The sequence below is a fragment of the Microcaecilia unicolor genome, chromosome 14 (assembly GCF_901765095.1).
Source record: "Microcaecilia unicolor chromosome 14, aMicUni1.1, whole genome shotgun sequence".
NCBI classification, from domain to species: domain Eukaryota; kingdom Metazoa; phylum Chordata; class Amphibia; order Gymnophiona; family Siphonopidae; genus Microcaecilia; species Microcaecilia unicolor.
In genome coordinates this window covers 15,997,223-16,011,026 of record NC_044044.1, presented here as the reverse complement: position 1 = coordinate 16,011,026, position 13,804 = coordinate 15,997,223, and the positions used below count along the sequence as shown (strand labels likewise).

General features: G+C 46.8%; 1 protein-coding gene across 7 annotated transcripts in view; it reads right to left on the bottom strand.

The window, feature by feature from the left end:
- Positions 1–13,804, bottom strand: part of LOC115457495 (neuroligin-2-like) — a 118,080-nt gene that overhangs the window by 62,663 nt on the left and 41,613 nt on the right. Inside the window, exon 5 of one of the 7 annotated variants that reach the window (XM_030186927.1) lies at positions 9,300–9,313. The exons of 5 other annotated variants lie outside the window; for them this stretch is intronic. In XM_030186927.1, the coding sequence (XP_030042787.1) occupies positions 9,300–9,313 (14 nt within the window). Of the gene's footprint in view, positions 1–8,178; positions 8,206–9,299; positions 9,314–13,804 lie in introns of all 7 variants that reach the window. One more of the 7 variants, XM_030186924.1, reaches the window with a different exon arrangement.

The window sequence follows — 13,804 nt, the reverse complement described above, 5'->3', positions numbered from 1 at the left end:
GCAACCACGTCAAGGAGCTGATGCAGAAGGATGTCTTCCACTTTTGAGTCTCCTACAGAAGAGAAGAAATACCGGAAGTGTCAGAACTGGGCCTCATTTTGGAGACAAGGGCTACTGTACCCAAACATGCCCCATAAAGAACTTGTAGGAAACATGTTGGCTTGCTCCCAACTGAGGACTCAAAACCACAGCCTTGCTCCTCCAAGTATTACCATTGCATCCCTGCCCAGTCTGAAAAGGCACTTCACTTAGCAGTTTAGGTAGACCTTTTGTCTTCCAGTTGCCCAAAAGAACCATTGGGCCCAGTGGACAATAGTAAATCTGGGGGCCTTGTGAACTTTATTGATATCTCAATGGTGTGTATCCTTCAGCAAACCAACCTGGTAGAGACCAGTCACAGAATCTTGCTTATGTTTGGGCTTGGGGGTCCAGGAAATGATCTCCCTAAAAAAAGAATATTAGGGAATACCAAGAAATGATCACATTTGGATTTATGTGAGCATATGATATGCCAGTTGTGTTGGGGATCATCTGGTTTACCAAACACAAGTTCCAGATATACTGGACTACCCAACCAGTGGGATTCTGTTCAGAGCCCTGTCCTATGACGTCCTTCTCACCCTGTTGTGGCTAACCCATAATCGCAGCAGTGCCAGCATCTCACTTTCCATGCCTTGCCCTTGAGCTCTTTATATGGATTTGAAAAGAAGAATGAAGATACCTTCTCCAGAATACATCTGCCCTATAGATTTATAACTAGGTGTAAAAGCATTCCATAAGGAGGATACCTGCAATATTGGAACCAAAATCGCAGCTCTGGAGAAGTGTGTCCAGACAAGTCTTCTGAGAAGGGTTTAGGAGTGACCAAGCTATACAACTTGCTACAACACAGCAAAAGCCACAACGTAACACCCTCAAACTTTCCTACCAATAGTGAAACCTAACCACTTCTCTGACTTTTGCCAGAGTCGATCAGAGATTCTGCTTTCTTCTGTCCAAGGCAGGAGACTTTTAGCTAACTATCTGGGCCTGGCAGGCTGTAATAGGATACACAAGTGGTACACTTGGACCAGCAGACGTGCTGGGTCACAAAATTTAAATGAACATGCACTCCTCCTACCTACCCTCGATCAGTTAAACATTCAACATCATTTAATCCATTTGGCACTGCAGTGCAGAGTGAATTAAGGCATGAACCACATATCCAAACAATATGGCTGTCAAAGTACTGAAAAAGCAGGAGCTCTAGAACATTCTAGCTCAATGCAGTTTAAGGAGTAATAAGGCTAGATCTTTTTAGTTTTGCATAATCAGAACTTATTTTGCTGCACTGACAGCCTTATTCACTGGTGTTGGAGAGGTCTGCAGTCCATTTGCATATTTCTCCCAGCATCCTCCAGGGTGACTCCCAGGTCCCACCCTGACCCGCTCCTGCTACCTGTGCTCCAAGCAGCCACTTGCCTGGTTCTAGGGAAGATTGCCACCCATTTGCATAGTCCTCCCAGCATACTCTGGGGTGACTCCCAGGTCCACCCTGAACCACTCGGGCCTTCACTCCTGCTATACCATGCACCATCCAGCCACTTACCAGAAGGTATAAGTCTCATAGTGTGCGTGATATCAAATCATCCCCACAGATTAGTATTGCCTCTTCTATTTCCTATGGATTCACTCAATTTTCCTGATGCTAAATCTCCCCAGATGTTATTCACCATCAAATCACTTTCTGTCTTGCCTCTGAGACAGAAGCAACCTTCTGAAGGAGTAAATCTTTACTCCCCCAGGCAGAATTCCAGGCAAGAAAAGCTCTGGCTACTAAATAAATATTAGACATAATAAATGTTTATTCAAATTGTCAAAGAAGCCAATCAATAATTACTGAAATAGTAACAAATAAACTCCCAATACAGTAGAATATGTAGCAAATAAAAACAGAGTTTTCCCTGGGAGCTGTCAATATGTCCACCTGCTAGTGGACACGCTGAGGCTCGCCATCCTCAGTTCTGTTTCCTCTTAAATACTTTTTTCTTCCTTTCTTCAGTATATTAATTATAATTACCCTTCCTACCTAATGAATATGCATCTTTCCAGAATATTCTGTTTCCTGTTACGAATGATGTTCCATCAAATGCTATCATTTATTCCCTCCAACAGTTAGGGCCTGTCATGCATATAAGCATAAATTTTCATTTGATATGGGTTGACCTATGTCGGTATGCACAGTCATCATATTAGCCCCCTCCACCCTCTTGCTAGGGCTATAGGTTTACCCACACCCACTTACTTCTCCTTCTGATTGTTTATCTGGATACAGCAGGCGTCCTTAGTCATAGAAGTCTCTGGCTCTTAGTTGCTAACCAGCAACTTATCACAAGTTAGCATAGGCCAAAATGTCAAACTACAAATTTCTACAGCCTTAGAAAGTAGTTACCAGAAAAAATTGCTGTCTTGCAATTCCAGATCTGCTCCCAGCTCAAGAAAAGCAAAATAGCTTATATTAAAATAAAAACTAGAAATATGTATGGTTTGCACCTTTTCATGGCCTTTATGATATACCCTGTTCACCGGCATTGAACATCCAGTTTATTTTTAGTTGGTTAACTTTAAACCAGCTAAAGATATATCAGTTATTTAAGCAGCCCAATATGGATTCTTACAATAGCCAGATATGGATTGAATATTCGAGGATAGTCGGCTATATCGCCCGATATAGTCGATTATCTCCTAGGAACTAACTGGGAATATTCAGTGTGGGATAACCGGCTATCCCCCGCTGAATATCACTAGATAGTCGGTTAAGTGCCATTTAACCGGCCAGGTGCTGTTTCTGGCCGGTTAAATGGCTTTGAATATCAGGGGATCTCACTCCTCCTATTATCCATTCTTTAAGGTATACAGGTGTGGTAGCCATGTTAGTCCACTCTTAAGGTTATCAATAGAAATCAAACAAAATAAAACATGGAAAAGAAAATAAGATGATACCTTTTTTATTGGACATAACTTAATACATTTCTTGATTAGCTTTCGAAGGTTGCCCTTCTTTGTCAGATCGAAAAGATTCGTCAGATTTTTCCGATCTGACGAAGAAGGGCAACCTTCGAAAGCTAATCAAGAAATGTATTAAGTTATGTCCAATAAAAAAGGTATCATCTTATTTTCTTTTCCATGTTTTATTTTGTTTGATTTCTATTGATAACCTTTAAGGTATACCAAACCCAAGCTTTGGCTGACCTCCAGAATCTGTTACCTACGTTCCTGTGCCTGCTCTGCTGAGTGCCTTTGGCTAAAATCCCACATCCATTCTGACTTCTTACGTTTCAAATTCTTCCCGATCTCCTTCCAGTATGCTTTTGCACTTGACAAACAAATGTACTATGTCTAACAAAGTGTCTTGCCTCCGACCCTTGTTGCCTCTTGCCAAGTGAACGCCCTCCTCAAAGTGCCTCCACCTGTAACCCTCCCTTCACTTCCTGCCCAAACAATGGTGGAGTACTTCCATTATAAGGTTCACGTTTAACCTTGCATTCTCCATCAAGTCACCTCCATCCCCCACTCCATTCTCATATCCTTTTCTTCCTTTTCTAAAGTCACAGAAGAGGAAACTGCTCATCCTCAAAATTCACCACCTGTTCCTCTGATCCCGTTCCCACCCATCTACTCAACTCTAGCTCCCCTACTGTCATCTCTTCCATTTGTCTTATCCTCAACCTATTGCTTTCCCATGCAACTGCTCCTGATATCTTCAAACATGCCTTGAAATATCACTCCTCCAAAAACCTTCACTGGACCCTGCCTGCTCTTCCAACTGTGGTCCCATCTCCCTCCTGCCTTTCAGATCCAAGCTACTTGAACAAGCTGGTCACCGTTGCTGTCTTGACATTTTTTTTTTCATTTCAAGCTATCCTTAATCACTGTAGCCTTCGCCTTCTAAATTCTATACAACTAATTCTTATCAAAATCTCTAGTGGCCTTTTCCTGACCAGACCCAAGGGCATTTACTCAATCCTTATCCTTCCTGACTTACCTGCTACTTTTGGCACTATTGATCATGACTTGCTCTTTGATACACTGTCCTCACTTGGATTTTCGGGCTCTATTTTGTCTTGTTTTTTCATCATATCTCTCTCATCACACTTTTAGTGTATGCTCTGATGGATCTTCCTCCACGGCTATCCCACTATCTGCCTTGGCACCTCTTCTCTTCTCTCTCTATACTTGTCCCTTGGTGCTTTGATCTCCTCCCATGGTTTTCAGTACCATCTTTATGCTGATGACGCCTATATCTATCTTTCTTCACCAGAAATGTCACCAGGAATCCAGGCTCACGTTTCAGCCTGCTTATCTAACATTGTTGCCTGGATGTCTAGCTGCCATCTGAAACTAAACATGGCCAAAACAGAGATTCTTATTTTCCCCCCCAAATCACCTCTCTGCTTCTCCTATTCTCTATTTCTGTTCATAACCCTTTCATCCTGCTGGTCTCCTTAGCTTGCACCCTTGGGGGTCATCTTTGACTTCTCTCACTGTTTCTCTGCACAAATCCAATAGATTTATAAAATCTTGCCATTTCCTTCTCTATACAGAAACAAAATTGGAGAAAAGATGCAAAGTCCAAACCATGAAATGTGCAATCATAGCGTTTAAAAATGGTACTTTATTAAAATGACAAAACACCTGACAAAGGCTGTGTTTCAGCCTAATGGCTTGCAACAGGGGTCCATGAAAATCAATATAAAATGTAATATCCAGTCACTCAGTCAGCAAGAATAATTTCTATGGAGGACTTGCGATATCAGAAATACCAATTTCGCTATAGTATCCAAGCAGCACTGCTTTGGCACCAAACTCTATATCATCACCAAAATTTGTCCCTTCCTTCCTAAGGACACTACCAAATTCCTTATTCACATTCTCATAGGCTAGCACAACCTGCTTCTCACAGGTTTCCTACTGAACAGTGGCGTAGGAAGGGGGGCGGGAGGGGCGGTCCGCCCCGGGTGCACGCGCTCGGGGGGTGCTGGCCCCGCTGGTTCCCTGCTCTCTCTGCCCCGGAACAGGTTACTTCCTGTTCCGGGACAGAGAGAGCAGGGAACCAGCGAGGCCGACGCAGCGCCGAGTGACGTGCACTCAGGGTGGATCGGCCCTCCCGCAGGTAAGAATGCGGTCCGGTGGGGGGGGGGGTTGCGCAGCGGCGACCCACCCCGGGTGCCATTAGCCCTCGCTACGGCACTGCTACTGAACCCTCTCTCTCCACTTCAACCTGTTCAAAATTCACATAACCCCTCTCCTCAAGTCACTTCATTTGCTCCCTGTCTGTTTATAGATACACTTCAAACTCCTCTGACTTACAAGTGGACTCATTCTGCAGCTTCTCATTATCTCTCCTTTCTTATCTCTCCTTACACTCCCTCCTTGGGAACTCTGTTCATTAAGTAAATCACTCTTATCTTTGCCTTTCTCCTCTATCGCCAGCTACAGACAGACAGCCCAGATGCACTAACTCCACGAAAAGAGCCCTTCCCTTACTGATCCCTTAGCGAAAAACGGGCATGCATGAAGGAAATCGCAAGCAAATGAGCTGCTCGCTGTTAGCTCATTTCCACGCGATTTAATTCCTAAGGAGGGGAAGCCAGTCGGCCAGCTGAGCATGCGCAGAGCAGCCAATCATTATGCTGGCTGCTATGCGCATGCCAAAGACGGCTTCATACACGTCCTCACTCTCAAAAAAAAAAAGGATGTCCCTGACGAGCACTTGGACGTTTTTTTCTTCAGATTTTGTGATGGGCGTCCTTCTCTTGGACCTGTTTTCCTTACATGGCTGAAATGACCACCGCCGGAAAGAATCTGGGATCGGGACGTGCGAGGTCGTCCAAATCAAAACTATTTGGACGTCCCTTTCGATTATGCCCCTCCAGGTCTCTCTCAGCCAATCACAGCCGCTGTGGGGCATAATCGAAAGGGACGTCCAAATAGTTTTGATTTGGACGTCCTCGCACGTCCCGATCCCCGATTCTTTCTGGTGGTGGTCATTTCAGTTCTGGCACCTTAGTTGTAAGAAAAACGCATCCAAGAGAAAGACGCCCATCACAAAATCCGAAGAAAAAAAACGTCCAAGTGTTCGTTAGGGACGTCCTTTTTTTTTTTTTTTTGAGTGGAGGACGTCCAAGTGTTAGGCACTTGAAAGGTCACAGAGAGATGCAGACCTCCCGTTAGGTTTTCCAAGGTGCATGGAGTTGGAAACGGTAGTGCGTCACATCGCATTCACATAGTAATTAGCTCATTTGCATTCCGTTTTCGTTAGCTGCTACCGTGACAGGAAAATGGCTCGGAGAACCCTTTTGTGCATGTCCTGGTTTACTACTTGCACGCTAAACTGGCTAGAACCAGTTTAAAAACCACGTTGCTGGCTCGTTAAGTTTAATGCATCTGGCCCTCAGTTCCTTCCATCTTGCCGCATCATGTGCCAGCAATAGACTTCCTGACGGACCAACGCAGAAAGTGTTACCACGGGTTTAGCGTGGTTTTACTACAGACTTTACTGACTGAGCAATGCAGAAAGGGTTTCAGTACGGATATTAACTTGTACGGAAACCATGACTGCACATCGCATTAAAATGAATGGTAATGCGGTTATTACCAATTCTGCAGCCATGCAGACGGAAAAATAAAGTTTTTGAAGTGCAGGCAACATGGGAAACGTTTTGCCAGGTCAGGAGAAGCATAGAAGAGTTTGTTTAGAGGAGCGGGTGTGTAGCAGCACCCCCTCTCAACCCCCAACCTCAATAGCTTCCTGCCCTCCCCCTTGATATGTAAAGAAATCTTTCCAATGGTAGTCTAGTGACCACCCCCCCCCCTCCATTTCATTCCATTCCGTTGTTTATATACCACTTAAATCAACCAAGGAGTCAAAGCAGTTTACAAAAAGATATACTAAATTAATAAAAACATTTTTAATATCTATCAAATAGGTCTTCAAAGCCTTCCTAAACTTTAAATAATTTGGAATTGTTCGAATAAAGACAGGAATAATATTCCAGATCTTGCAAGATTGATAAGCAAAAGGACTATCGTGTATACTTTTACATTGCACATTTTTGACAGAAGGAAAACCTAATTTTAAAAAAGAGGCAGAACGAACTGTCAGTCTACTAGAAGGATAAGTTAAAAACTGTGAGAAAGTGGACAATTACCCTCCCTCTCCAAACTGACCTTCCTTTTTCTCCACTTCAAAAAAATTTCCCTGGTAGTCTAGTAACCTCCCCTCCCTTCCCAACCTCCCCTTCCCCCAACTAAAAAAATGTTACTCCCTAGTATCTAGTGGCACCCCCCCCCCCCCTATTCCTTCCCCGGGCTCCCCCGAAGCCCACCCGCTATACCTTTTAATGAGAGGCAAGAGTGATGCCCATTTGCTCCTTCCTCCAACGCTGCCATCTTTAAAAATGGTGGCACCCACCCTACACTGTGCGTCCTTATATGGCAGACTGATCCCGCCTGGTGCATCCCATGATGCACTGCAGGATGCCAGGCACTGTCCTTTTGAAGATGGCGGCGCCAGAGGCAGGAGTGAGTGAGCGTCATTCCTGCCTCTCATTAAACGGTATGGCAGTTGGGCTTGGCAGGGCCAGGGAAAGGAGTGGAGGGGTACCACCAGACACCAAGAATTTACATTTTTTATGTCAGGGGAAGGGGGCCACTAGACTACCAGGGAAAGATTTTTATGAAGTGGGGATAAGGTGGATCGGGTCAGAGAGGGAGGAGGGCCACTGAATTACTAGAGAAATATATTTTCTGTAATGGGGTAAGGTGGGTTGGAGAGGGAGGGAGACCACTAGACTATAGGGGTTCAGTATTCAGCTGGTGGTGGTGAGCATTTTTTTAACCACCGCTGGCATTATTCCTGGATATTTAATGCTGAGTCATGTTCAGAGACCAGCACTGAATACCTGGGTTTATGTGGCCGGCTATTTCTTATGCAGTTAAGTGCGATATTCAGCTCTTAAGTGCCTCAGCAACACTGCATAAAGATAGGACTGATTTTTATGCTGTACAATTTAACTGCTGAAGGCACTGAAGTGCTGACAGTGGCGTTCCTAGGGGGAGGGCGGTGGGTGCGGTCCACCCTGGGTGCACCCACCGCCCTCCGCTGCATGCCGCTGGGGGGGGGGGTGCCGCGCGCACCTGTCCTTCGTTCGTTCCATGCTCCCTCTGCCCCGGAACAGGTTACTTCCTGTTCCGGGGCAGAGGGAGCATGGAACGAACGAAGGACAGGCACGCGAGGCGCACCCCCCCCCCCCCAGCGGTGTGCACCCGGGGAGGGTTCTTTTGTGGGGGGTGTCCTCTCGCCGGGGAGGGGGGGTCACACTGCATCCGGGGGGGGGGGGGGGCGCTGCACCCGGGGGGCAGGGTGCATCGGCGATCCGCCCCGGGTGTCAGCCCCCCTAAGAACGCCACTGAGTGCCGATTCCACCCCTGGACCGTCCACTAAATAGCCGGCTTTGAGTTTAGCCGTCAGTGGTGATATTCAAAGGAACTAACCGGTTAAAAGTCACTGACTATCAGCGGACAGCCCTGCACAAGCGATGTAACCAGATTGGTTAAATCGTTTTAAATATTGATGCCCAGGGAAAGGGGTGGAGGGAGCAAGGAGGGTGGTGTGGTTAGACAGGGTCTTAATCAGTATTTTTTTATTTTTACATTTTAATATACTTTTTTTTTTCTTTTGGTTTAACTGTAATTTTCCGATGCTTTGTTGTCAGTTTCTTTATCGATTGTAATTCGCCTTGAATCAAATATACCGAGAGATGACGAGAGATAAATCCCTGATAACATAACATAACATCCGGCCAGCGCAGACCGCTGGCTTGTCTTTTATTTATTTTTCTTTTTTTATGGATCGGGTGGATGTGAAGCGACTGTTCACGCTATCCAAAAATACTAGGACTAGAGGGCATGAGTTGAAGCTACAGTGTGGTAAATTTAAAACGAATCGGAGAAAATTTTTCTTCACCCAACGTGTAATTAGACTCTGGAATTCGTTGCCGGAGAACGTGGTACGGGCGGTTAGCTTGACGGAGTTTAAAAAGGGGTTAGATAGATTCCTAAAGGACAAGTCCATAGACCGCTATTAAATGGACTTGGAAAAATTCCGCATTTTTAGGTATAACTTGTCTGGAATGTTTTTACGTTTGGGGAGCGTGCCAGGTGCCCTTGACCTGGATTGGCCACTGTCGGTGACAGGATGCTGGGCTAGATGGACCTTTGGTCTTTCCCAGTATGGCACTACTTATGTACTTATGTACTTATGTCACCCTTCCTGTCAGTGCCCGAGTCAATCACTGCCCAGGTACTGAAAGGAAGTGTGATCTTTCACAAAGAGCTGCATAAACGCGGCCGTAACTTGCATGCTCATTACATCGGGCATGCCAGTGGAATTTTTTTCATGTTAATTTTGCAGAATCTTTTTGGGATGGATCATAATATTTGTGTGGATCCTCAGAAGCTTAGCTGAAATTGGGTGGCGGAGCAGCTGGGGGGAAGAGGGGGTGGTGGTTGGGAGGCGAGGATAGGGGAGGGCGGACTTATACGGTCTGTACCAGAGCCGGTGATGGGAGGCGGGACTGGTGGTTGGGAGGCGGGAAATACTGCTGGGCAGACTTATATGGTCTGTGCCCTGAAAAGGACAGGTACAAATTCAAGGTAAGGTATACACATATGAGTTTGTCTTGGGCAGACTGGATGGACCATGCAGGTCTTTATCTGCCGTCATCATCTACTATGTGATTGTAGACCTAATCCCCTAATTCTATACGGAGTGTCTTAGGTGCTCAAATGGCAGTTAAGCATCATAACAGGGGTGAAACGGCAGTTAGAGGCCTAAGTGCACTTAAGCGCTATTCTTATAACTGGGTGCTTAAGTGTTCTGGTGTGTAACTGGAAAGGAGGCATTCACATGGGTGGGTCATGGATGTTCCAGCTGTTTAAGTACATGCTTTATTGAATACTGTCTGTTGGGTGCCTAGGAGGAGATTCTATACATGGTGCCTAAATAATTGGCGCAGAAATCAGCGCCGACTAAGCGTATTCTACATCGGCAGCGAGACTTAAGCACCGATTATAGAATACGCTTACTTTATTTATTTATTTGTTACATTTGTATCCCACATTTTCCCAGTGCCTAAATCTGCATGCATCCATTTACACCAACTAAAACACAGCTTAAATCCCGACGCACAGATTTAGGCACACTGGGCCATATTCTATAACTAGGCATCTAAATTTCGGAACGCCCACAAAACACCCATTTCCTCGCCAACACAACCACGCCCCTTTTTGCCTGCATGCGTTAGAAGATTGGCGCACATCTTTACAGAATACGCTTAGTGACTTATGCACCTAAATTCTAATCAGTGCCAATTAGTGCTCATTATTGCTTAATTGCTGATGTCAGTGCTCATTAGCTTCTTAAGCCAATTCATTTATGCATGGTGTTATAGAATCTGCATCAATTTTGGCGCCTAAATCTAAGCCCACTATATAGAATCCAGGGGCAAATTGCTGTAGAGTGAGCAGAAGTGGTGGTGCCCTAATTGCTGACTTACGCTAGTATTCCATAACGCGTTAAGCACACAATTTGCCATTATAGAACACGGCTGCCTAGAGAGGGAGCAAGAGCGGCACGATTCTCTCCAGCCCAGCCTCTAAGGGGGGCTCAGAGCAGGCAACCAAGTTGAGATTCAACATCTTTCACGCCTTTCCAACCCCTCCACCAGCCTCTACTTTCCTGGAGTCATTGAATGGTAGGCAGCATGATCGAGAGAGACTGCCCTTCTGGCCACAGTCCTTCTTCCTGCCATGTCCCACCTATGTGGAAACAGGAAGTTACTTCACAGGAGGTGGGACATGGAAGGAAGGAAGACCCATGTCCAGCACAAAGTCTGCTGCCTGCCATTCAATGAGTCCAGGCAAGTAGAGGAACTGGGAAGTAGCGGGGGCCGAGGGCAGGCAGGCAGGTGGTGGTGGGGGGGGGGGGGGTCCCCTTTAACATTGTTTGCCTTGGGCCTGGCTTTGTCTCTCAGTAGCCTTGTTATAGAGTACTAGATTTTGGGTACCTAACTTTTAGTGCCCTTTATAGAACTGGCTCCTTAGTATTAACAGCCTTGTGGGGTTGGGTTCTGGAAGCCTGAAAGATAACCGAACAGACGTAAGGCTGAAGGTTCACCTAGGGTGTCTAATGCTCTGGAAGTAGCACCATCCTTCACACATGTTTCATTCATAACAGAATTCCTGTATGGGAGAAGGAGGTGGGACTGTGCCATGGCCTGTGAATATGCAAAGCTCACAGGTCCCGCCTTGATTTTTCTTTCTGACGTTGCTGCTGTGGTTACTGAAGAAGAGCTCCATGAGGCAGGACGTGGGAAGAGGCCATGGAGACATAGCTATAGGGAGGATCTGGGCAGGAGCACACTCCAGAAGGACAGATCCCATCCATATTCTCTAAGCTCCCAGAGGATACCGCCTTCCAATTCGAAGGTCCAACCGCACAATACCTATGGACAGTCAACATTTAAATCTGACCCTGACCCACATCACTGACCCTCATATGCAGCAAGGAAGCTCACACATTCCTTCTATCACTGCCCTCACACACTATGATGGACTCAGACTAATTCCTCACCCTGCCCCCCCCCCCTACCAATAATACATCACAAACAGAGCGTCCCACACTGAGATAGAGTTTTTGTCATGCATCCCATCCCCATACACTCCAGTAGGGTTTCAGTCATGCCTCCCATCACCTTTCTTGGATGTCTCAGTGGAGTGTTAGGCATACCACCCATTGTCACACTCACACATACCCCCTCCCATCATCAGGCCGCAGAGAGACTGAACAGGGCCTGGGGCACGCCCCCACGATCGTCGCCGCTGCCGCTGCTGCAATTGAAGTACCTTGGCTGGCTGGGATTCCAAGGCTCCACCGGCCGAAGACGTCTTCCTCCAGCACCGACTCTTCACTCTGCCGATTGCCTGCCCCTGCGGCTGCTTTTTCTCTCAGGGCATGCGTGTCTAAGAGGAAAAGCAGCCGCTTAGCAAGCAATGGGCAGAGTGAAGAGCAGCTCTGGAGGAAGACCTGCAGTGTCTGCTCCTCCGAGTTCTCCCCAGCCTCCAAGGGGGACCTGGCGCCGGAGTTTTCTCTCTCCTGCTCCTGTCGGGATGCGATTACCCAGGTCCCCGTCAGAAGCAGGAGAGAGAGACCCCAGTGCCGAGCCCCCCTTGGAGGCCCAGGCCTAGGGAATTTTGCCTCCGTTCCCCACCCCCCCAGCGGCCCTTCCCATCATCATAAATAATAGGTTACACAACAGTTATAGCTGAAAAGTGAATAGCATAGAGCACTGCTTCTCAACCCTCTGCTGGAGGCACACTTAGCCTGTAAGGTTTTCAGAATTACCACAATGAATATGCATGAGAGAAATCTGCAACCAAATGCATATTCATTGTGATAATCCTGAAGTGTCTCCCACAGAAAGCACTGGCACAGAGAAGATTCTGGAAAGAAAGGGATATGCAATGGATATTTTTTGGCTGTAGTCTTTTCCCACTGCTGATGAGTATAGGGGAGGGTTTCCATTACTGACTTATGACGCTCCCTCACCTGACATAAAAAAACCTCAGTCCTTTCTTTACCAGCAGTCATAAATAAGTTGGTGCCTAATGGGCTACCATTATGCACTTTCCTCTTGTCTCTAATGCTTTCTGGAAGCTTTACTGAACGATCGGACGTTTGCTTAATGACTTCTTCATTAAATGCCCTTTCTGTAATGCTCCAAATATTTATACACGCACCCCTAGACCCACACACACCACAACACAGCTATGCACTCATACACAAGAAAGAGATGCATGAAGCCCAAAAGAGATATTCACAAGAACAGGGCAGACTGAGGCAGGCACTGAGGGTGGTCTTGGCCCCCTGCCCACCCGCCACCTAACACCCCCCTACTGCCATGCTGCTGCCCTCCTACCATTGCAGTTGTTGCCTCTGCTGCCCCAGTTCTACCTGAAGGGCCCTGGTGGTCTCTGCAGGGGGGGGGCATGTTATTTCCTGTCTGCCGGTGTCATTGTGTTTTCAAAATGGCAGCCGAGACTTCTCATGGTAGTCTCATAGGTCTTGATAGACTTCCGCAGGGAGTCTTGGCCTCCATTTTTAAAATATGGCGGTGTTGGGCAGGAAGAATAGCGGGAGCACAATGGCAGGAAAGAACATGTTCCCCCCTATAGAGGCCACTAGATCACCAGTGGCATGTCATTAAAGGTAGGACCATGGAGGGCTGTAGTGTGTGACGGGCATCCAGGCAGAGCCTCTGGGCCCTCGGGCACTGCCCGGTTGCCTGAATGGTCCATCTTCCCCTAACGCACTTTCATAAACACACGTGGAGGGGCATAATCAAATGCGATGCCCAAGTTTTCATGAGGACGTCCTCGCAGGACGGCCCCGTAAAGGGGCAGGGCAAACCGTATTATCGAAACAAGATGGGCGTCCATCTTTCGTTTCGATAATACGGTCGGGGACGCCAAAATCATGACATTTAGGTCGACCTTAGAGATGGTCGTCCTTAGGTCGTTTTTGAGATGATTGTCCCCGGTTTTCGGCGATAATGGAAACCGAGGACGCCCATCTCAAAAATGACCAAATCCAGGCCATTTGGTCGTGGGAGGAACCAGCATTCGTAGTGCACTGGTCCCCCTCACATGCCAGGACACCAACCGGGCACCTTAGGGGGCACTGCACTGGACTTCAGAAAAAGGT